General features: G+C 40.3%; 1 protein-coding gene across 3 annotated transcripts in view; it reads left to right on the plus strand.

The window, feature by feature from the left end:
• Positions 1–277: 277 nt before the first annotated feature.
• Positions 278–24,078, plus strand: part of mfsd2b (major facilitator superfamily domain containing 2B) — a 33,053-nt gene continuing 9,252 nt past the window's right edge. The window contains exons 1-7 of one of the 3 annotated variants that reach the window (XM_034162309.1): positions 278–392; positions 1,870–2,219; positions 9,489–9,614; positions 9,704–9,828; positions 18,349–18,472; positions 22,611–22,689; positions 22,781–22,962. In XM_034162309.1, the coding sequence (XP_034018200.1) occupies positions 1,887–2,219; positions 9,489–9,614; positions 9,704–9,828; positions 18,349–18,472; positions 22,611–22,689; positions 22,781–22,962 (969 nt within the window). In that variant the 5' untranslated portion in view covers positions 278–392; positions 1,870–1,886. Of the gene's footprint in view, positions 393–1,738; positions 2,220–9,488; positions 9,615–9,703; positions 9,829–18,348; positions 18,473–22,610; positions 22,690–22,780; positions 22,963–24,078 lie in introns of those variants that run through there. The other 2 variants (XM_034162310.1, XM_034162308.1) reach the window with 2 other exon arrangements.

Below are 24,078 nucleotides of genomic sequence, written 5' to 3' on the forward strand. Positions count from 1 at the left end.
GTTTTAGTTGCAGTTTGTCTCCGAGGGTGCATAATATTCATACTTCACATGCCACCAATAAACAAGCAAAATTATTCCAAGGTAGAGCCATAGCTATGGAATATGATCAGTAAAGTAATAAACCACAGGATTAGTCCTGATCCAAAACGTATCAAAGTGCACATGCATGCAAAACATATGCACGCGCATGCAAAACATATGCACATGCATGCCCTCCCACCCCCACCCCGCCCCCGTGTGGCTGCAGGGCGTAGCTCCGCCACTGGACGCTGACACCAGCGCGCGCGGTTCATCCGTCCTCCGCAGTCTCCTCCTCATCGCAGCCGACGGAGTGTTGGCACATCACCGCTGACTTAAGTGTGCAGCTGACTGCCAGCCTTTCCAAACACCAGGTAAGAAACCGTGAGATATTTTCTTTTTGTGCGTCAAGGTTTATATCAGGTGTGCGAGGCGGCTGCTGATGGATGGATGCGCTTTAAGTATAGACATGCTCCTGCACGGGACAGCGCCGCATATTGCGTCCCCACCACCACCTCCCCACAGCTCCCTTTTATTTATTTGATAAATAAAAACAGAGCAGGAGTCTTTTGCATCGTATCTGATGGAGCGGCTGCAGATTTACTGCGCGTCTTTGCGCTCAGATGCAAGTTGCCCTATTTTTGCACGTGCATGTGCACCAGCCATTTGATACAGAAACACGCATTTATGTTTACGTGGAAACGCGTGCGTGCATTCGGTATATATGAATATGTCGTGCATGAACATGTACGTAGCATGGGGTGGGCACGAAGGTCAGGAAATTAATGATTAAAAGTGATTTGTTTACTGTGTATCATCAATTACATTTACACCCCCCACCACCACCACTAGGGATGACAACAAAAACAATGGGGGGGCTCACAATGATGAAAACATTGAAAGGCTCCACATTTGTACTTATATAACACTCATTTTTCCCTACATTTGAGCTCAGACTGTTGTAAAGAACAGAAGAAGGAACAAAAATCAGTTGTGTGGGAACACTAGCTCCATGTTACGTCCCTAGTCAACATAAGAGGCCAATGCTCTATTATTATACAGCCTGCAGACTTCTTTTTCACCTTTGGGAGACCTACATTTTTAGAAAATGTTGGCAGTTTGACTGGATTAAGTAATCCTCTGCACGCTTGTACAGGGAGCATTACCAAAAATATCCAACCGTTTTTTTTAATTAAGTAAACAGAAATTGTCTTTAAAATAGACAGTACATTCTCATTTGTTTTAGCATTTATATGATATATGTATATGACATTTCAAGTGTGGAGACAAGCTAAAAAAAATTTGAAGGATCTTTTTTTATCATAATGTGTCTGTACCAATTTTACACACTGCATGATTCTAATTGTATAAAGGAAGACAATACTCTTTATTACATAGTAGTATTATTGTTATTTTACATGCACAATCTCACTAAAATTCTGGCTACTTCCCTGAGTTGTTCACTCCTGTGCAATGCAGGGACACTGTGTTTGATCCTGCATGCTTTGTTTACTTGTTTGCTTAAAAGTCAAGGTCACAAGCCAAGGTCGAAATTTGAGAATAGGATATTTTGAATGGCTTTTCATATGAGTTGACCTGTGGTTACGTGAAACTAACCATGAAACTGCCTTTCGATTGGTCACATGACCTTTGACATTGGGTGACCTTGATGTTGAAACTCAAAATCATAACTGTTTACTCAAACAGTTTGGTGACAAATCTGCATCAAACCTATAAGGTGGTTGTCGCGCTCTCCGTGCACTCCTTGTTTTTTTTTTTGTTTTTTTTCTTGTTGCATATCTGTGTAACCACCCGGCGTGACCTCACCCTTCCATCCTGGCTTGATTCCAGACCACAACAGCATGTGAATGGCATCAGAAAGCAGCAGAGTCGTCACACAGGAGCAGGAGGAGCTCCCGGCTGCCGGAGCTGTCCCTCACACGCGGAGGAGTCACAGCCACATCCAGTTCCAGCCTCTGACACACAGCGCGCACTGGCAGCCTGCGCGCACTCTGGCTCACACCAGGAGTCACAGCCACACTCACTTCAGCGCTCCTTCACACACACAGCCGCAGAGGTACGGCTGCCGGCTCACGCACAGCCTCTCAGCCATGACCAAGGGAGAGAGCGGAGCACCTGGCCTGACGGCCAAAGTCATCAAACCGGCGGATCATCCCGTGTGCAGCAAAACTCCTCACCAGGTAAGATTCACGCTGTTTTTCTGTTCCGCTGCAGGTTATCACATGTGCACGACACTGAGCAGGTCAGCTCAGGGTCATCAAGGTCAGCAGAGTTTGAGCATATTGTCAAAAAATTAATTAAAAAAATCTGGAATCCACATCTGGATCCCAGTCAGAACCCAAATTAAAGACTCTTGAGATCAGCTGGATGTTTCTGAGATATAAAACCATCTAAATATGGCTGAAAACAGAACTTCCTCTGAGCAGGTAAATAAGAGGAAAGTGTAAAATTTAAGAATAAAAAGGCGAAAAACACGTAAATAAATAAAAGTAACCATTTGAAACATCTGAATTAAATTTTTTGACTGTATTTCACTAATGTGGGAATGTTAAACTCAGCACTAAAAAATGTAAATGCTACAACTGGACCCGTTTGAGACATAAATTTAACTGTAACAGTTTGTTACAATTTTATTTTTCCATTTAATTTAAACAATCTAATTTTGTGGGTCTGGTTATCATAAGAAAAATTCAGAAAAATTGCATTTGATCTTGGGTTCCCTCTCTGATACTTTTTTCTGTTTTTGTTCATTTGTGCAAATTGTAACTTAGACTTTTTTAAAATCTCTTGTAATGTCAAAAGTAGAGATCTATCGGTGCATCGTGAATCAAGATAAGCCTGTGTCGAATCATTTAAAAAAAAAAATTAATGATGCCATGAAAAGTCAACTGCCTTAGTCTTAGCGAAGAATCATAAATGATTCATGAAATATACTAATAGGTAACAGCTAAGATCAATTATTACAATTTATACTTCAGGATAATGTTTTTTTTTTTTTTTTTAAAGATAAAACATTCACCACAGATTTTCTACATAATTAGTTGCACAGCGCTGTAATTTTGTGTCATGATATGTATTGAATCGTGATAGGTGTATCATGATATGTATTGTATCACGGGGCTGGTGTATCATTACGCTCCAAGTCAAAAGTGTGGAACATATTTTTGATAATGAAATTCAACTTTGGTTTTAGTGTTTTCAGTATTCTGAAGAGTTGATTCATAATTGTTCGCAAACACAGCTTGAACAACTGTGCCTTGTGTTCATAAATTCTACTGTTTATAGACCATTTTTATGTCAATTTACAGCTTATAAAGTACTGAACTTGTGGAAAGATTCATTTATCTCAGCATTGACATTCATGTCTTTGGGAACTTGGCCTTTGAGATCAAGAGACACATGGGAAGAGTTTATTGAGTTATGATATTGCTGGACAGAAGTGTTCAGTGGTATCAATACTGTTATAGGAGAACAAAGGTTGAAGTCTTTAGGGTCCTGGTGCTGTCTGTTTTACTGTATAGTTGTGAGACATGGATGTGAACACGTGACCCAAGGCAATAATTGGATGTCTTTGGTATAGGATTCTTCAGAAGACCCATGGGTGCCATTGGAATGACTTGGGTTACTTCAGGAGACTCAGGGGAGGAGTATTACTTGTACTGTGAAGGACTGTCAGCTCTGACATTTTGGCCATGTGGTGCGTTTCTCTGTGCATGATCCAGGCAACATTGAGGACCCCAATGACTGGAGAAGCCCAATAGGATGCCCACGTTTCACCAGGCTGCGACAGATGGATGGTTACTTTCAAGAGATGAGATGTACTGGTTGTCCGCCAGGGTGGTTAATATGTAAGCGGTAGATAAGACAATGCAAACTGAGGTGCAACGGGTTCGGATTCACCGTGCTCATTAGGCATGAGTGCCTTGTTGTCCAAGTGTAATATCAACCAATTACAGAAGCACCTGTCCTTCTCGACACATGGCACTCTGGTACTGAGACAAAGAAAGTGAAAGAAAGAGACACCTCTCTTGTAAAATACGTGTCTCTCTGATATGCATGTATTTCATTTTCAGCAATTTGTCAAAAAGCCCCCCCCCACGACACAATTATCAAAGGAGAGTAGAACTCAGATGCGTGATTGCTAACAATGTGTATTATCATTTCAAACAGCCTGAATTTAAAAACCAAAGTTGTTGATTAATCACTTCTGGTGTCTTTGTGATTTAATTTGGCTGAGGTACTTAGAAATTATGTAAAATGCTATCTGTTTTGTCACTTCCCTAAGTGTGATTAATCAGCGTCATTGTGTAACTCGAGTCGTGCTGATATGAACTTCAGTGCCTGGAAAGTTTTCTTTTGAGTGAGGTTGATGACACTGATGGGATGGCCTGCTTGATGAAAAGAGAAAACTGTTTTCCTTATCTTATCTTGACAATATCACTGTTGTAATCACAGCTGTAATGGGACGCAACATAGTGGAGACAGAACTGCAAACACTGATGTAAAGACTGCTTCTGCAGTGCTCAAGAAGAATCGTTATTCATGATTATTTTAAGAGTAGTCACCCAGGCAGACAATCAATAATGCACCCCACCTCCTAAAAGTAGCCCCTATCTGCAGCAGCCAGGTGACACATGGGTATCCCTTTGGACTTTTCCAGTTCCTGATGTCAACTACTGAGGTAACTGGTCATTCCACATGAAGTCATTCCAACAGTACTCAAGGAAAGACCAAGTACCGAAGACATCCAGTTGTGACATCCCTTATGTCACTGGTTGGAGTCCAAGACTCCCAGCAACACAGAAAGACTGGAAGGCCCAGGACCCAGAGAACATGGATCTCTCACGCAAGTATACTGGCATCGCCAAACACCTCTGTCCGGACTTAACAGTGCCGTAAGTTCTTCCCGAGCACCTCTAGATTTCCAAGGCAGAGATCCCAGAGATATAACTGTGATCTGCCAACAAATTCAACACTTGAATCAAAACAGAGCCACTTCTGATGACTGAGCCCGGGAAGTCATTGAACATCCCGATCTCAGTCTTGATCCACAACAATCACAAAACCAGACACTCCAACTCCTCAGTTAGCTTCTCAAGTGCTGAAACTATGGAATACATTACCCACAAAGCCAAGGTCAGTGAATCTTTTCTCATTGATAGAGATGTCGAAGGTTCTAGACTCCACAATTTTATCCAAAATCCAGTCCATCTAACCAGTGACCAGAGCAGGAGCCAGATTTCAGTACGAAGATGTTCAAGATTCTGCCTACACCTTGCACAGCACTCACTGTGACTATGTATAGCGAGGCGTTTATGTTCAGTAATTTATTGGGGATTCGGCAAATTGTCAGGATGATGCAAACAACAACAACAGCCAACTGAATCGAATGCCTTGCGTAAATCAACATATGCTCAACTGAAACCAACTGAGTAGTCAGAATTGAATCCTGCTGAGAATGACCTTTTCAAGTTCCTTGTTCAACACAGAGAGCACTCCTGTAGTTGTTGCAGTTCAGGAATTCACCCTTTCCTTTGGAGAGAGGAACAAGAAGTCCTTTAGTCCAGTCTCTTGTGATGATACCTGTCTCCCAGATCAAAGCAAGAAACACCAGGAGAACAGCATCTGGACCCTTCTGATGGAGTTCATCCCTAATACCATGGTGAATCAACTGCCAGAACTCTGGCACTGGAAATGTCCATCAATCTGGCTGGATGGTCAGCCTGACTGTTCCAAGTACCCTTCCACGTGCCATAGGTGTCATTTATTGTGTCCATGTTTGCAAGTCCTCCACCCAGATTGTGGGCAAACATCCATGAAACAGTCTGACCTTGAAGTCGAGCCAGACTGAATCCGGGACACTGAGGAGATTGACTCCATGTGTACATGAAAAATCATTGCATTACAGGATCTAATGAACTCTGCAACTGGATAATATGTACCAAATGTGTCTATAATTTACTGTGGCTCCAAGGAATAGGCTTTATAGGATTTTAGAAGATGATGCAAAATGATCACTGTTGTGTGTAACAGTGTCATAAGGTTGTTTTTTTTTTTATCTAAAAATAAATAAATTGATTTAAAAAGTGCCTGCAGCCAAATTAACTGGGTTAAAATATCTTATGGCAGCAAATGCTAGCGTATTATGTTAGTTAGCTAACAAATTTTAAAAACTCTGCTCTACCAATATATTAACTGTTCTATAAATGGGTCAGTTTAATTAAAGTAAGTTCTAACGCGACAGTGGTTAGTATAAATAAACTTCCTTCACATAATTGTTAATTTATTACTAACAGCAGTCTTTATCTAGCTGGCTAGCTACTGTGGCCTACTCCTGCTACTTGCTCCCCAGTTAGCTTTTGTTAGCAGGTATTGTGACATGTTAGTGAATTTTATCACATTCTGCCCAACTAAAGTAGTGTATAAACTTTTATAAACAGATTATTATAATTTATAGCACACAAACAGCCCCTTAATGTAATTATTAATTTATTATCCAGCTAGCAGCAGTGCTATCTAGCTAATACTTTGTGTGTATCTTTATGAATGAGCCCGTTAAACCTGTTGGAACCAAATGTAACTCAGTTCTACTTTGCTTTGGTGTCACTGTAAATATTTACTGGATTAAGTGGTATTTTATTTTTTTATTAGCATTGATCAACTGGATAGAGTTTGTAAAACATGTCATGAAATAGGTGGGCCTCAGAGGTCAGAGGTCATGTGATTGCCCCCTTGTTTATCTGCAGATGCTCAAACTGATATTCTGATTAAATTTTACTGTCTGCTTTCATGGGAATAACGTATTCTTTCACAGTCCATAATTTGGAGTGACCACGTAGCTGTTCTTGATAACACCTCAATGTCAAACCCATGTTTTGACCCTGATACCCTGAATTGTCATTAAATTCTGCACCAAACAAACATTTAAACTGCTTAAAGGCTTTGTTTTTCACCAGATTAGCATTTTGCAAGTATATAACGTACTCAATTCTTTACGCAAACGTGGCCCTTCCCTTTCTTTGCATAAAGTTAAACGACTCGCCGTGCAGGACAGACTTTGTTAATTGTTTCCCTCCTGCACGGTAAAGGATTAACTTTAGAGATTAGTCTTATCCGTCCTTGTCGCCTTCTTGCTGATGGGCCGAACCTTGCAGATGCTCCCTTTACTTTGCACTGGTGTGTTCACATGCGCGCGTCTGTGCATCTGGTTTTGTTTGTCACAGCAGCAGCAGAAAGGATATCCTGTTTACTTTCTTTGATGATAAGAATTCCGGAATGAAAGCTTGAGTGTGGAATTTTGGAAGGAAAGAAATGAGCGTTGGGTGAGAGCGAGAGCACGGCTGGGTGCGCAGAGTTTTTTTTTGCACATCATCAGTTCAGCAGCATTCTCTAGACACCAAACCGACTTCAATTAGGGGTAATTGCAGCGAGAGTGAGAGAAGGGAGAGTTTTGAAGTTGGAACCACCACGCAGCCTGTACTTACCTCTGGTCCGCTTGTCTTGTGATTGAATAATTACACACGTCCCTCCTGGTAATTGTCGTTCTCAAACCCCTCAGTGTTTTGAGGGAGAGGAAAAAAGGAGAAGGAGAAAACGTGAGCTGGATAATAATAGTGTGTCGGTTGGGGCTGTGGTTGCTTTGGTGATTTCCTTCTTTCATAACGCTCACAGGGGGGAGTAACGAACGGGCCAGGCTCGAGGCAGTGGATGCAGAGTGACACTTTTTTTTTGGAGCATTCGTCTGTGTTTCTGTTTGTGCCTCAGACACAAGCTTGAAGGAAAGACGGAACAGGCAAAGGTTGGCAAAGCATTTTAGGTTTCCGAGATTGTGGTGTTTTATTCATGTGTGGAGATGAAAGTCTGGGCTCACCGCCGCACATGTAGACGTAATGGGCCTGATGGTTTTCGCAGAGTGCGGCTGGGGATGTGCCGGTGGGTTCAGCGGGGTCCTCTGTGAGCCTTGGTGTCTACATCACAGTGGGGTCTCAGTCTGATCCATCCACGACTGGCTCCAGAATATTTTGGTTGGTGTGTTTAGTGGGGGGGGTATCCAGGAATTCAGTTTGGGGGGGGAAGGAGGGGAGTCTCCCACCACCCATGACATGCCACCATCATTCTTTTTAAACTGTTTCAAGACATTGAATCTTTAGCCTCTAATGGAATGTCCACACCTGTCTATTGTATTTGCCTGTCTGTGGCAACATCTTCAAAAATGCCAACAATTTCAGTCAAATCTGGCGGATAAACTCAGATAAACGCGTGCATTAATTGGTACATGGTGGCGTCAGTTAATTGGGCACAATTGTTCTCCTCCATGTCTCTCTCTCTTTTTTTACATGACTTCCTTTGCTGCACGCAAGACACTAACAATGAAAAATGGATCACAAGGATGAGAAGCTTACAGAAGGTGGCTTGTTTCTAAAGTATCGGACCCCCCCCCCCCCCCCCCCCAACCTAACCACCACGACGAGCGTGTATGTCTTGTTCTTGTCTGTTGAGGAGAATTGACACTGGGATTAAAGGGCGGATGATCTTATGCAGTGGAATTCGTGACAAAACAGATGTATAACTGTCTTGCATACTTTCAGCCCTGCAACAGTAATTACGTTTGTTTACCCTTTGTTGAGTCATTTGTTATTTTTGGAACAACAGGAAAAGATTGAAAGAATTCAGTCTGGGAATGTCTAAAATATAAAGTTACCTGAGAGTCACAAGGCTGTTGTCAGTGGCCTAATTTCTTGACAATTAACACATCTTATTCACTACTGTAAGTTGTGTTTATGAAGAGAAATTGCTGTGCTTTCATCCATCCAGCAAAACCTTCCGCATCCTAAAACTCAAGAACCGTAAAACTCTCAAAATCGAATTGTTTAAACTTTATACATTAATACTGGGAAGTCAAAATGCTGCCTGCCAAAAAAAACAAAAAAATCATGCATATCTCACATTTTAAATGCCTTTTGTACTCAGTTTTTGGTATCAAGTAGGAAATGTACAGATGCCCTGAAATGCTCACATCGCCCACTAGATGGTGATAAAAGCTGCTCAAATGTGTGGCAAGGTCAAGACTATTTTTTCATTTGAGAAGTTAACGTTTGGTGAAAATAAGATGGGCTGACAGCCAAAAGTCAACTTACAGTACAGTTGTGTCCCTGCCCTTATGGGCAGTTTATTTGTTTTGCGTGTCTGTTTACTTGCTTTGTGACTTTTTTGGCATCTGTCTATATGGAAAGAAGTTATCTTTACTGAGTGACAAACTCGCACATTTTCTTATTTCTATTCCCAACAATCTTTTCCTGTCAACATGTGAGTATATTATAGGTGAAACATAATTTTATTTTTATGGTGCTTTTCTTTGCACTGGCTGTTTGTGTTTAATCTATTGCAGCCTACAAACTGAGCTACAGTAGCATATTTTACTGTTTCTGTTTTCACCTCTGTCTTTGCAGACCGATTTGAGCCAGAGGTTGTCATTATGCAGCAAGCTGTGCTTCGCCATTGGCGGCGCACCCAAGGAAGTGGCGGCAAGTGCCACAGCCTTCTTCCTGCAAATCTACTTGCTTGATGTTGCTCAGGTGACAAGAAAGAGATTTTGTTTTTTTAATTTCTATGGACTTTAGAATCTGCATGTGTTTCTCATGTCTGTGTGTGTTCTGCTCTGTAGATCAACGCCTTCCAGGCGTCCATGGTGCTGTTTGTAGGGAAGGCGTGGGGCGCAGTGACTGACCTGATTGTTGGGTTCTTCATCACAAAGAGCAGATGGACCAAGATAGGCAGACTGATGCCCTGGTGAGATTCCTGATCACACCACAAATGTGTCTCGCTCTCCTTCCATATTGCAGTTTTTGCATTTCCTCAGCTACTTTGATGAGTAACTTTGATGATGTGCACTGTCCATCAAATTAAATTTTTTGCAGTCAAAGAGCCAGGTTATACATTACATAATGGAACTAAAATGACACTTAATATTGAATTTAAAAATAAGATTTTTTTAAATTAAACAGCAAATTTTCAGTGTTATAGCCTTTCTTGATGATCTATAATATTTGCTCAACTTTACATTTATTTTAGTGAGTCAAATTTGATATAATAGTAAGATAATAGAAAATGTATTAATTTTTATTATTATAAACATTTTAAAAACAGTAAATATAGAAATGTTTGGGGGAAAAAGAGAGACAAACTGTTGACTTTATAATATTTTCAAATTATAAGTATATCAACTTTTAAAAATACAACTGTTGACCTCATTAAACTACATTATTTGTTTTTGGCGATCTTCTGCAATTTGGGGGAAAATGGGGTATATTTAATTAGGTTTTTAATAATTATATTATTATTCTATTAGTTATGATCAGCAGCTGTTTTTCCCAGCACATCTACATATTATTGTTGTTTAAATTTTGGAAACGAGTTTTGCAACTCATTAATTAATGAATTAATTTAATGAAAGGAGAAAAATGATCATTGATTATTTGTTATAATATCATTTTTTTGAATTCTGGAATTATGAATTCTGGAATGTGAATGTTTGCACATTTCCGTTGTCCTACTGATGGAAAAAAAAATTGCAAAAACTCTCAGATACCTAAAACGTTTGCACAGTATTGGGAACATGGCGATAACATGCCTCAAAATGCATTACTGGTAATGTGTGAGCATCTTCTTCTAAATAGATGGACACAAATAAAAACAATTTTACAGCTTCCATTATAATTGATTGGAAATGTATCTGTGGGCTGGATTGATTAAAGCTGAGGACTGTGTCCACCCCCCCCCCCAGTCCTCTCGCTGTTATTGCTTTCCCATAAAAGGTCTTGACAGTACTTACAAAATGAAACTGTAGACATATCTGAGGCCACACCTCAGGAATAATATGATGTAATACATAAAAATTAACAAACTATTCATTTTTATAAAATATCATGACAACAATAAGAAAATACCAAAACTGCCATGTCACAAAATACACAAAAGCTCTCAATGGACAGTGCAAAAAAAATGGAAAACAAGTTCATGATTTATTTATCTGAGTGAATGGCTTGAAGCAAAAAACATCCCTTTTTTCCCCTGGTACAAACATGGCAACATGCCAGTGTTAATATGCGCAGCTTTGCCTCCACTTCTAATTAAGGCCATAACACGACGTAATGTTTGAGTGGAAACGACACATTCCAGATTTTCTCAGGTCCACGTCCCACCTGAGGACTGCACTGGATAAACCAGTGTTGTGCGGCATTCTTGTGTAACGTCACACTGCAGAGTTACATTTTATTAAATTTATGTAACGTCTCGTTTTGCCTTTGGATTTGCTTCAGCTCTTTTCTGTCAGGTAACTTCATGTCTGCATCCTCAAAGAAGTGAAAACATGAAGGGAAACAAACTGGTGTCAGGTGACAGCATAATGTAATCTGCAGCCTCATCACTAGAGGACACTGTGTCCTGCACACTGTAGCTTTAAGGCTCAAATGTGCTTCCTGAAGGACTCACACAGGTTATTCAGCCCTTCCCTCCATAATGTATCGCCCATAAGATGCTCAAACCACCTTGAAATCAGCCTTCAAGCCTACTGCACACCTCATCATTGTCGCACTGTCCTCATACACATCCTGCACCACCCTCACATTACTTCTCTGCCACTCATGCAAGACCTCAACACATCTCCCAATATCCTGTCATCCTCTAAAACCACAAACACACAATATAACTTCACAGAAGATGGATGCTGCTGGTGTTCAACCAGCATTGATTACTATTGGGAAGCTGTAGTTGCTTGTTTGTGCATATCCGTTTAAAATAATAATGAAGAATGCTTGTGACACTCCCTGAGTTGTACCCTTTGTGGAAAGCCCCTTTCCAACCATGCAGTGTGAAGTGCACTTCCCTTTCTAGTGGACATATCACTGACCAAAGATGAACTGATTTGTATCTTTGGCCTGAGTTCTTCTCCACGACATCCCTCCTGGGGGTTGACCTGTTTATTTCTTTGTGGTTCTGATAATCCGCTGTCCCCGCGACAAGGGGAATCTTGAAGAAAGCAGAGAGTGGATAGCGCCGTGAAGGTCCTACAATTCTCTATTTACTACTCTGTTGACATATTCCTTTTTTTTCTTATTCTTTTTCATCATGAGAGGGTTTTTCCTTTAATCATGTCACTAAGCGGCTTATATTCTAATTGCTGAGATGTGATTTTATCCTGATCTTTGCTGCTAATCATTCTTCTTTGGCTGCTTATCTTTGATTCTGACTTTTGTTCCTGTTTGATTTTAAGGGTTTTTGTTGTTGTTGCCTTATGAGGCTCTGAGTGGTTGTGCACTCACCTGTCTTGCAGAAGTTCTTCAACCTCATGTGCCTTGTCATGCCCTGCGGTCTAACGATGCAGCCTTGAATTGTGTACTTGGGGTTAAAAAGAAGTCAGCAGGCTTTGGAGCCTTTGCATATCGAGCTCCTACTTTATGGAATAGTTTTACACTTGACATTAGAATATCCAGTTCAGTTGGTGCTTTTTAGGCTCATCTAAAAATGTATTTATTTTTTCCTGCTTACATCTCAGATTAGTTATTCTCACCGTGTTTGTGTGGGTTCCCTCCGGGTGCTCCAGCTTCCTCCCGCATCCTAAGACATGCAGGTTAAGTGAACTGGAAAAATGTGTTTGTTTGTCTATATGTGGCCCTGTGATAGACTGCCGTCCTGTCCAGGGTGTACACTGCCTCTCTGGGATAGGCTCCACCCCCCCATGACCCTTAATTGGGCTAAGCAGGTAGAGAAAGTGAATGAATGAATATATTTCAGTTTAACTATATTTGGATGATTCTTAGACTACGGGCACTTATTATGTCCTTTGATCATATTGTATGAAAAACAGAAAAAAGGGGAAATTTCAGACTTTTATAGTTATCTTTACAATGAAAGTGTGTTAAGAAATTTGTTCTAGTAGTCTATGATGACTTTTTCACCTTTTTTCAGCATCATTATATGCAAATATTGCCATTTTGATCTTGTCCCACACCCAGACTTTTGATCTTCAATGATAAAAATGAATGGTAAAAAACGTTTTTTCTAATGTTATAAAATATCAGTAAAATAATCAAAACATAATTGGGGTATTCAATGTCATACAACTGTTGTGATTTTTTTAAACAAAATGTAGTCGTCCCACACTGTTGCCGTAATTTCCACAACACTGTAATGTCCCTTTAAACAGTTTGTATGAAAGATTGTTTGGGTAGTTTCTATGGAGATAAACAGTGACATCAGAGCACATGTATATAGCGCCAAATCACAACAAACAGTTGCCCCAAGGCCCTTTATATTGTAAGGCAATGGTGTGGTGGAAATTACATTTACAAGGCCAATAGTGCCCGTAGTTAAAGAATCACCCATTTATTGGTATGTGTGGTACAACCCCTGGCAATAATTATGGAATCACCGGCCTCGGAGGATGTTTATTCAGTTGTTTAATTTTGTAGAAAAAAAGCAGATCACAGACATGACACAAAACTAAAGTCATTTCAAATGGCAACTTTCTGGCTTTAAGAAACACTATAAGAAATCAGGAAAAAAAATTGTGGCAGTCAGTAACGGTTACTTTTTTAGACCAAGCAGAGGGAAAAAAATATGGACTCACTCAGTTCTGAGGAATAAATTATGGAATCGCCCTGTAAATTTTCATCTCCAAAACTAACACCTGCATCAAATCAGATCTGCTCGTTAGTCTGCATCTAAAAAGGAGTGATCACACCTTGGAGAGCTGTTGCACCAAGTGGACTGACATGAATCATGGCTCCAACACGAGAGATGTCAATTGAAACAAAGGAGAGGATTATCAAACTCTTAAAAGAGGGTAAATCATCACGCAATGTTGCAAAAGATGTTGGTTGTTCACAGTCAGCTGTGTCTAAACTCTGGACCAAATACAAACAACATGGGAAGGTTGTTAAAGGCAAACATACTGGTAGACTAAGGAAGACTTCAAAGCATCAAGACAGAAAACTTAAAGCAATATGTCTCAAAAATCGAAAATGCACAACAAAACAAATGAGGAATGAATGGGAGGAAACTGGAGTCAACGTCTGTGACTGAACTGTAAGAAACCGCCTAAAGGAAATGGGATTTACATACAGAAAAGCTAAACAAAAGCCATCATTAACACCTAAACAGAAAAAAACAAGGTTACAATGGGCTAAGGAAAAGCAATCGTGGACTGTGGATGACTGGATGAAAGTCATATTCAGTGATGAATCTCGAATCTGCATTGGGCAAGGTGATGATGCTGGAACTTTTGTTTGGTGCTGTTCCAATGAGATTTATAAAGATGACTGCCTGAAGAGAACATGTAAATTTCCACAGTCATTGATGATATTGGGCTGCATGTCAGGTAAAGGCACTGGGGAGATGGCTGTCATTACATCATCAATAAATGCACACGTTTACGTTGATATTTTGGACACTTTTCTTATCCCATCAATTGAAAGGATGTTTGGGGATGATGGAATCATTTTTCAAGATGATAATGCATCTTGCCATAGAATAGAAACTGTGAAAACATTCCTTGCAAAAAGACACATAGCGTCAATGTCATGGCCTGCAAATAGTCCGGATCTTAATCCAATTGAAAATCTTTGGTGGAAGATGAAGAAAATGGTCCATGACAAGGCTCCAACCTGCAAAGCTGATCTGGCAACAGCAATCAGAGAAAGTTGGAGCCAGATTGATGAAGAGTACTGTTTGTCACTCATTAAGTCCATGCCTCAGAGACTGCAAGCTGTTGTAAAAGCCAGAGGTGGTGCAACAAAATACTAGTGAAGTGTTGGAGCGTTCTTTTGTTTTTCATGATTCCATAATTTATTCCTCAGAATTGAGTGATTCCATATTTTTTCCCTCTGCTTGGTCTAAAAAAGTAACCGTTACTGACTGCCACAATCTTTTTTTCTTGATTTCTTATAGTGTTTCTTAAAGCCAGAAAGTTGCCATTTGAAATGACTTCAGTTTTGTGTCATGTGTGTGATCTGCTTTTTTTTCTACAAAATTAAACAACTGAATGAACATCCTCCGAGGCCGGTGATTCCATAATTTTTGCCAGGGGTTGTATCTTTGTATTTCATGTTTGATTTTAATTTGCTATGCTCTGCTGTGCTTATGTTTAAACCATCATTATATTATTAGGCTCTGATGTTTTATCATGGAAAGCACTTTGAAATATTTTCCTTAAAAGTGCTATATAAATAATAATAATAATTACTATTATTATTAATATTATTACAGCAGATCTTTGATGCCGAATGTTGATGTTTGAACCTGACCACTGACCTTTGATTTTAATCACTTATCTTTGATGTGCGGCTTTTGATTCTGAACTTTCATCTTGATGTCTGATCTTTGATCCTAATCGCTTATCTTTGATCCACACTGCTGATCTATTAAGTGCAAATGTTCAAAGATAATTATTTGCCTGTCTTGCTTTGATTCTATAATTAGGATCAAACTAACTGGGCTCAAAAATCAAAGATAAAGGGTCAAGGATCAAAGAATCACAGATCAAAGGGAAGTGCCACCTTCGAAATGGTAAATGGACTGCATTTATATAGCGCTTTTCCATCTGCATCAGACGCTCAAAGCACTTTACAATTATGCCTCACATTCATTCCGATGTCAGGGTGCTGCCATACAAGGCGCTCACTACACACCGGGAGCAATAGGGGATTAAAGGCCTTGCCCAAGGGCCCTTAGTGATTTTCCAGTCAGGTGGGGATTTGAACCCATGATCTTCTGGACTCAAGCCCAACACCTTAACCACTAGACCGTCGCTATTTATTGATATTCTGCTGACAATCCAATAATCAGACAAACTGTGAAAGAAAGCCATAGTGAGAGAACAGCCACTACCTTTTATCATCTCTTGTTTGCTTAATTAAGATCGGAGAAGTGCATGCACGTTCAGCATGTGCACGTTTGCAGACGCGCCTTTGTTGACTCTCCGAATGCAACCATCTTGCAGAACATTCTAACTGTCCAGGGGCCTTTCAACACTCGCATGACCGACCAGTCAATACTGCAGCACTGTCAACCCCCTTTGTTAAACCAAACAATCAGGAGCTGCGTGAGGGGGCAAGAGCCGGCCCCTGTGGGAGGGCTGGACGATGCTCGAAATGACTGTTCCCTTCCTCCATCTCCCTCTTTCTCTCTGTTATATTCAGCATACATCATGTCTTTATTAAACGCTGGTGCACAGCAAATTTTTTCTCACAGTCATCTAAATTACATCAGTCCCTTTGATACTGGTACATGTGTCGGTGTTACCGCTTATCCAGGCTCCAATTAGAGAGTGGGATCTCCCGTGTTTTAATCTTCAAAGGAACGGATGTTGCACTCGGAATGATACCGTCGTGTTTGCACACGAGCCACAATATAGATTCTAGTCTTCCACTCCTTATTTCACATGCACAGCTTTTACCATAATGATATGTAACAGCTGTTTACTTATGAATTATACATGACCAACATGCCATTCTGACTCAACAACACAGCAGAATCCCTCCGTGCTGCCTTGTCCTGGTTTTCATCTGTCGGATTTGTGTTTGTGCAAAGCTTGGTTTGAAATGCTGTGGTATTCCCTGTTTCCGTGTCCCTCCCAGGACAGATTCCGGTCATACTTAGGGAAACATCATCATTTCCCTCACTGTAATCTCAGAGAAATACGGTCCGATTGTAACAGCATAACAGAACTGCTGTCATCTCTTTATCTGATATCTTAAAATGGAAGTGATGCCTCCTTTGAGGTAGCATTTGTTTGTTTTTTGTTTTTAACAAAATTTTAAATGTGCCGTAAATATATTTGTCACATTTGCTGCCATTTTGGGAGAAGAATCTAATGCTGTATACCTTCATCTAATTTAATATGAAATGTCAAAGCATTAGATGTAATATGTTGGCAAATTCAGGATGAAATGTACAACAGAACTCGACTGTAATAAGACAATTAAAGATTGGACAGAATGTGTGGTTGGGGATGACTTTTGAAACACTGCTCTGGAATGTTTCAAAACTTTTTGTTTTAACTGTGTTTCAGAATATTGTTCTGGAGTCCAATTCAATGGAAGACAACACATTCTGTAGTAAATGGAGCCTCAGTATGGCGCCAGCTGTTTCAAAACTACTGTTTCAAAAGGTTCAAGGCTACAGTCAACACATTTTTAAAATTTTATAAACAAAAACTGTAAGAATAATAATTTAAAAACACTTTTATAGTTAGATCTTAGATCCATGTATGTTTTCTATTATGTTTAGATTCATTTTTAGATTTTTGCTTTCCAGTGATCTTTATTTTCTGTAAGCTTCAGTTAGTTTCAAACTCAGTGTGCTTTATATTTTAAATTTATCATCAGTTAACTTTCATTTGGCTTTATATTCAGTGAGCTTTATATCAAGTCAGATTTATAGTCTGTTAATTTTTGGAAAGATTTATGTTTGGTTAATTTTATATCCAGTCAGCTTCTGGTGAGATAAATATTCTGCTAATTTCAAATTTGGTTTGATTTCTATTGAGTTTTTAGATTCATTTAGCCACTGGCTAGTTTCACATTAAATTAGCGTAATATAGGGCTAGCTTTGCATTTAGCTTCATATTCATTTCGTTTTACAGTCAGCTAGCATTTAGCTTCATATTAAGTTTGTTTTGGATTCAGTTAGCTCTTAACTTAGCTGTTTATGAAGTAAATTTTAGATTCAGTTTGCTTTTGAGTTAGCTTCTTGGTAGTTTCATGGTGTAACATGGTTAGCACTCTTAGCTCACAGTAAGAAGGCCATGGGTTTTGGTCAGACGGGGAAAACCCCGGCTTCAGTGGTTAAAAGTTCTCCCATGTATTGCTTCTTTCTATCTGTGCACCTGAAACAGGTGATTTCACTAATTAGTTCTTCTACCAGCCCGAAGAGTTGAACAAATTATTATCAGCTGGTTTCCTGGGTGGATGGAACAGATATGTCTTAAGACTTTTACTCACCGAAGACGCGGTTTTTCATCCTCTGGTTTTGGTCCACCAAATTCCACATCCTTTCTGCAGGAATTGACACGCAAACGCTGATTTGACGCAAACGCTGATTTGATCCCGCCATCAAAATATGCACTTCAGTTTGATCTTCCAAGAGGGGTTTGTGGCATTAATTGCACTCCTGTCACTGTAAAAACATTCATTCATTTGTAAACCACATGAGGGTGGATACAGGTGGTGGGAGGTTTAATCGCCACAGATGTGGAGCAAATTGTTAACAGTCTCAGTCTGATCTTATCTGAGCAATATTTGTGTTTTCTAGGATGGTGGGTTGCACGCCCTTTCTTGTGGTGTCCTACTTCTACCTCTGGTTTGTTCCTCCGTTCATCAGCTGCAGGTTCATCTGGTACTTGGGATTCTACTGCCTCTATCAAACCCTGATCACTGTAAGTGCAAAGGCTGTTTCAGAACTGTGTAGGTATTCATGACGTTGTCCCTTACTGGCCATGCTGACACGCGAGATACAGAATCGCACTCTGTCCGTGCACGTGTCCATTTCTTATGTTTTATTGTTCAATTTCTGAACACCTGATCCAATTCATTTGAAAATTGATATGCATAATCAAATACTATCCCTACATCTGAATACTTAGTATGTACTTAATGTCTGTTCGTACATACCACCCGAGTGTTACTGTCATACGTACAAGAAGTAAATGAGACGTGTATTTATACAATACCATAGTCCCTTGGATGGCTCTGCTGTTTTTGTGTATGCCTGCCATCTAATTTAAATTTCCCCATGAAGTTCTTCTTCTATGGTCACTAGGCTCCAGCTGCATAGTGTAATGTTGTCGATTTGCGCACTATGGTAGTAGACAATCAGATTACCTCTCGACTACTCCTACTAAATGCATAATGAGTATTTGGACCCCCTACAGATTATGCATAATTGATTTTTCCCTACTATATAATATGCTAGTGTGTGTATTTGGAAGATGTTTTTGGGTCATCCATTTGGGCCGTCAGGATTTTTACAACACAACCACATCAAGCATCGTGGACTCTGTACATGATGTCGGACAATGGCTGTAACCTCTATACGATTGAGTCCAAAATTTATATGCATAGTCATAAGTAGTATACTGGGTTTCCCTACCCTATGAACTTTTGGACCATGTAGCATCATGCTTCGTCTGTGTGTGCATCTGTCCTTTTCAAGAACGTGAATGATTCCGTTATTCCTGAAGGAACGATGCTAGACCACAAGGTGCCTTGTTTGCACTTAAAATGTCAGAGTATCGAGTCTACCTGACCTGTCTTGGGCTGCGGTTGCACTCTGGCAGAAGTAGTGACTCTGAATCTGAATTTTAAATACCTTTTACAAATATGTGCACTGGTTGGACTTTTTGCTGCATGCTTGCAGATTGCTGACAGACTCCACACTTAAGTGGCTAGGTGACTTTAGGCCACAAACAGACATTGGTCAGAGAAGACTATTTTCAGCTAAATTCACAAAAGCCAGTTTTCACCAAAATACCAACAGCTTACTTTATCCAAATGAGAGACTACCGCACCTTTCCACCATCCTCCCATGTTTGCAATGGCATAAAAGTTACTTCAGCGTCTGGAAAATTCTAATAAGCAAGTGGCACTTGAACTTGGCTTGTGCTGATCTTTGCACTTCCACAATATGCACAAGAAAAGTGTTGACTGAGACAATTCTGAGTCTTCTAAAACACATTATGCATACAAAATGAAGCAAATTATACTTTTTCTTTTTAGTAATATTTATCTGTTTGTTCTCCCAATAATTGTAGATCGTTTGGCCTATTTCCACGATACTTGATATTAGAATGATAACCAACCCAAAATTGCCCTGTTTTCTTTTGGTAAAGGTCAAGATCAATGGGGTCAAAGTGCTCAATTTTTTTATTATTTATTATTTTTGTCCACTCCGATGTACACCATACTTGACACATATGTAGGAGGGGTCTGGAATTTCCCAAATAAAATCAAATTTACCAAAGGTCAATCATTGAAGTCAAGGTTATTTGTGTCCAAGGCCGAAATTAAAAATTCATATTCATATTGCACGAAACCTGGCAAACATGAGGAGGAGATGCACAGCTTGGTCAAATTTGCGAAGAGTCAATCATTGGCACCAATGTCATGCCTATGTGTCTGTTTGGGTGCTGACTCCTCCCTACCTCCTTTGGTTGATTTCTATTAAACTTGGTATGCCAATGAAGGTTGACCCCAAAATTGCCCTTATAGATTTAATTTTGGCAACAAGTAAATGTTACCCATAGGTCAAGCATTTGATTGAAGATCAAGGTTAGTGGTGTCAAATGTCAGATTGACGTAGACGTTGCCATCCTCATGCACATGGTACTGTTCCCTAGTATTGGGCAAACAACGACTAATCTTATTTGTATTTTTGCCTGAGTAGTGTCTGTCTACACTTTGATTTGTGAGACGTGCAGCAGGTTAAACCCCGGTGCTCTTAGATACCTCGCCTCAACGCGGAAGTGTGCATATTTCGGTTGGCTTCTCTTACTATGGTCCAGACCATTTATCTCTCCCTCTTGGTTGTGGAGTGGCCCGTAGAACATGTGCTGCAGAGCATGCAGACCGCTGTAGCCACTCCGCGGTGAGCTGTAATGGCTTGTCATTCTAACTACTTGATAAGTATATGCTCAGTCCTGCCAGGAATCTCTCACTGGGTAAATGCTGGTTACCACTTTTAGCCTCTCTTCATTGTTTCTCCTCGTATGTACATGTCAACTTAACTGCATGGGAAAGGCGCGCTGTTATCGTCACAGCCTGTAAGCAGAGTTTGAAATATAGTCATGTGTTTGTGTCATTGAATAATAACAGATTCCACCTTAAACTGATTAGTTCTCACTTCTGTCGGGGTTTCAGTTCTGTAAATGTCTGCATGCAGTCGAGGCCCCATAATTGACAGTCCTCGCAAGGATGCACTTATTTTTGTCGCAGCTACGCTGGCTCATGTGTCCGCAGTGCTGACTGAGCTCTTGTGTAAATTACAAAGTAAAGCACGACTTGGTTTGCTCGCCTATTCTCTGGGATAGGTGGTGAGGAAGGAGAAAACAGACGGCTGAGGTTTGCCGACATGGAAACTGCAGTGATTACTGTGCAAGCGTTTTTCAGCAAACAAGAATTTTAGCAAAAAACGACCAAATTTCACATATATCCAAGCCTTCACATTGGGAAGGCGACGGTCTCAAGGTTAGCAAGGTGGATAAATCAGTAACTTTCTTCGAGAAAGGTCCTTAATGCTCAAGTTGCTCCCAGTGTGCAGTAGAGTGCATTGCATGTGGCATGCGCACCTGCGCACCAGTTACATGGACGATCGAAATGGTTAAACTAAACCAGTGGGCTTTTTGTCCTGCCAACTCGTTTAAATCTTCGCAATCGTTAATTAACACAGCCACACATCTTTCAAACATATAAAATGGTAAAAACCTGTGATTTATTCAGTTTTTCACTCGGATTTTTACTTTAAACGAGCAGATTTGAAAATGAAAATGGTCCAGGTTAAATGTTTGCTCAAAAAAGAAAATTATCGAAGTGGACACACATTGTAAAACTAGTAATACCGTGATATCACCATCTAAAAAGTGAAAAATACTGTACTGTGATATTAATTTTATGCCAAATTGTGTGTGTGTATATATTTATATTAGAACCTGCCTGATATATTAGTTGGCTGATATCAGCCGATAGGAGCCTTTGACAAGTATATCAGTATCGGCATTATATTTGCAAATACGTAAGCTTTTATTTTACTAAATAAACAATGCAGAAAAAACTGTCTGTTGGAAACGGTGTCATTACAGAGTTTGTTCAACAGAGGGCACTCCGATGACTACCTACAATGTTGTCAAACATCGCTGGGACCTCCATCACCCCTCGGCCACATTAGCTACAAGAGAAAGTGCCAACACTCAGTTTAAATTTGATTGGGCGTTGCATGGCAACAACACACAAGTGGTCGCTATGCCAACAGGTTGGTGGGGCCAAAGTCGAGGTGCAAATACTGAGCAATGTGACCTTGTTGGACATACTTGATATTCATTATAAAATTCATGTTTAACTGCAAAACTTCAAACTTAAATTACATTTCTTTGTCATAAGGGTTTGACAACCAAATGTTAGTCTTTGCATTCTTTATGTATATAACGGCAGATATATTGATATCATACATTTTTTTACTCCCTAATATCATTATCGTATCAGCCCTCCAAAAATCCACATCGGTCAGGCTCTAATATGTTTCATGTTGATATTGGGAAATGGGAAATTTTTGTATTTTATGACCTGACAGGTTTAACTGAGATCATTGCATTTGTTTTTGAGGATTAAAAAGTGACCCAGAATTCAAATTTGGATTCAGATCAACTCTAAGATGGAACAATGTCTTTGTCTTGATATGAGCCATTATTCCACCTACTTTGTCAAACTTTTTGAGTGGTCTTGCAAAATAAGCAAACGCCACTGATTACGTAATCCGGTGGAGGTGATTAAAACCCGTGACGGTCTCCTCTTGTTCCACCGCAGTGCTTTCACGTGCCTTATTCTGCTCTCACCATGTTCCTGAGCACAGACCAGAAGGAGCGAGACTCAGCCACTGCCTACCGTGAGTCTTGTGCAAAAAGCAGGAAATCTTTTGCACGTTTCAGTGAGATGCTTTGTATCGTCAACTTTCTAGAACTTTTTTGTGTTTCCAGGAATGACCATGGAGGTGCTGGGGACACTCGCGGGTGCTGCCATCCAGGGCCAGATCGTGGCCAGCGCTCACACTCGCAAGCACTGCCGCACGCAAAACGTATCTGCTGGTTACCTTGGCAACGGAAGCGGGGCAGAGATCATCAGGAGCCTGCTGCACGCCCAGGATTACCTGTCACACGCTGTAAGCACGAGCACAAACCCAGGTGCACATAAGTAGGCTGCAGAGCTGGCTCGAAAATAAGGCTAAATAAGGCAGACGGTTTAAAGTCGGGTCCATGTTTTCCGGCTGTCTCCAGGATGTGACAGCAAAACAAGATTCCGGTTTTAGCGCGCGTAACCGACAGGAATGAAGGGAGAAGCCACCGTTTGATATCTAAGACCAACATCCTGGGAGGGCTCCAGTCTCACTGCCACCACAAAGCCGCCCTCCTCCAGATCAGACCCTCCAAACTGGGGCTCCGTATTAAGGTGCCTCCAGTCTGTAAGTCATTACGACTATTTATGACTCGCCACATCATCTGAGAGCAGCTCACATTACTAAGTTGTAAATATTGCTGCAAAACATAACTTAAAGGACACAAATTACGAGTATATATATTTCCAACTAGTTAATAGAGTTTTTGTCCAAGCACGTTCACGTTTATAGCCAAAAATACCACATAGGAACTGAGATGCTGCAATCAAGCCTCAACCTCTAGCTGTCAAAAATGCAGCCTACCCGGAAGAGGGAAAAAAGCTGCAGTTCCTCGAATGGCCACTGGAGCCTGGCCCCAAAAGTGAGCACAGTCCCATAGAATCCCATGTTAAAATGTGAGGTCGCTTTGAGTGATAGGTAATGTATTCCGCTGAGCTGAGTCCGAGCTCTACAACCAAAGAGTGCTAGCTGTGGCTGCTAGCATTTGTGGAAGACTGTGCCTATCCTTTTGGAGCATTTTATTGCATATATCTTTAATAATATGGTTTGCTGCATCTGGTTAATTGTCGTAGTGGATCATCTGAGACATCTGTTCATCAAGTGAAATGCCCATGTTATTTGAATTTTGTATGTTAGCATAGTTAGCGATTTTAGCAAGTATATATAGCTTGGTGATGACAGGTCCATTTAAGTCATGGTTACGAAGGAAATAAACCAGTTATCATTTTTAATACCCACATCCAAACCATCTGTCATGAAAACCACCACCTAGTCCCCAAAAATACGCTTTGATAAAACACCCGAGGATAGCCTGTTAGCTTTAGTTTGTTCTGTAACTGTGAGATGGGGCCTGTTTAGGCTTTATTCATTCCGCCCATGTCA

This window comes from Thalassophryne amazonica, chromosome 21 (genome assembly GCF_902500255.1).
Source record: "Thalassophryne amazonica chromosome 21, fThaAma1.1, whole genome shotgun sequence".
Lineage (NCBI taxonomy): Eukaryota > Metazoa > Chordata > Actinopteri > Batrachoidiformes > Batrachoididae > Thalassophryne > Thalassophryne amazonica.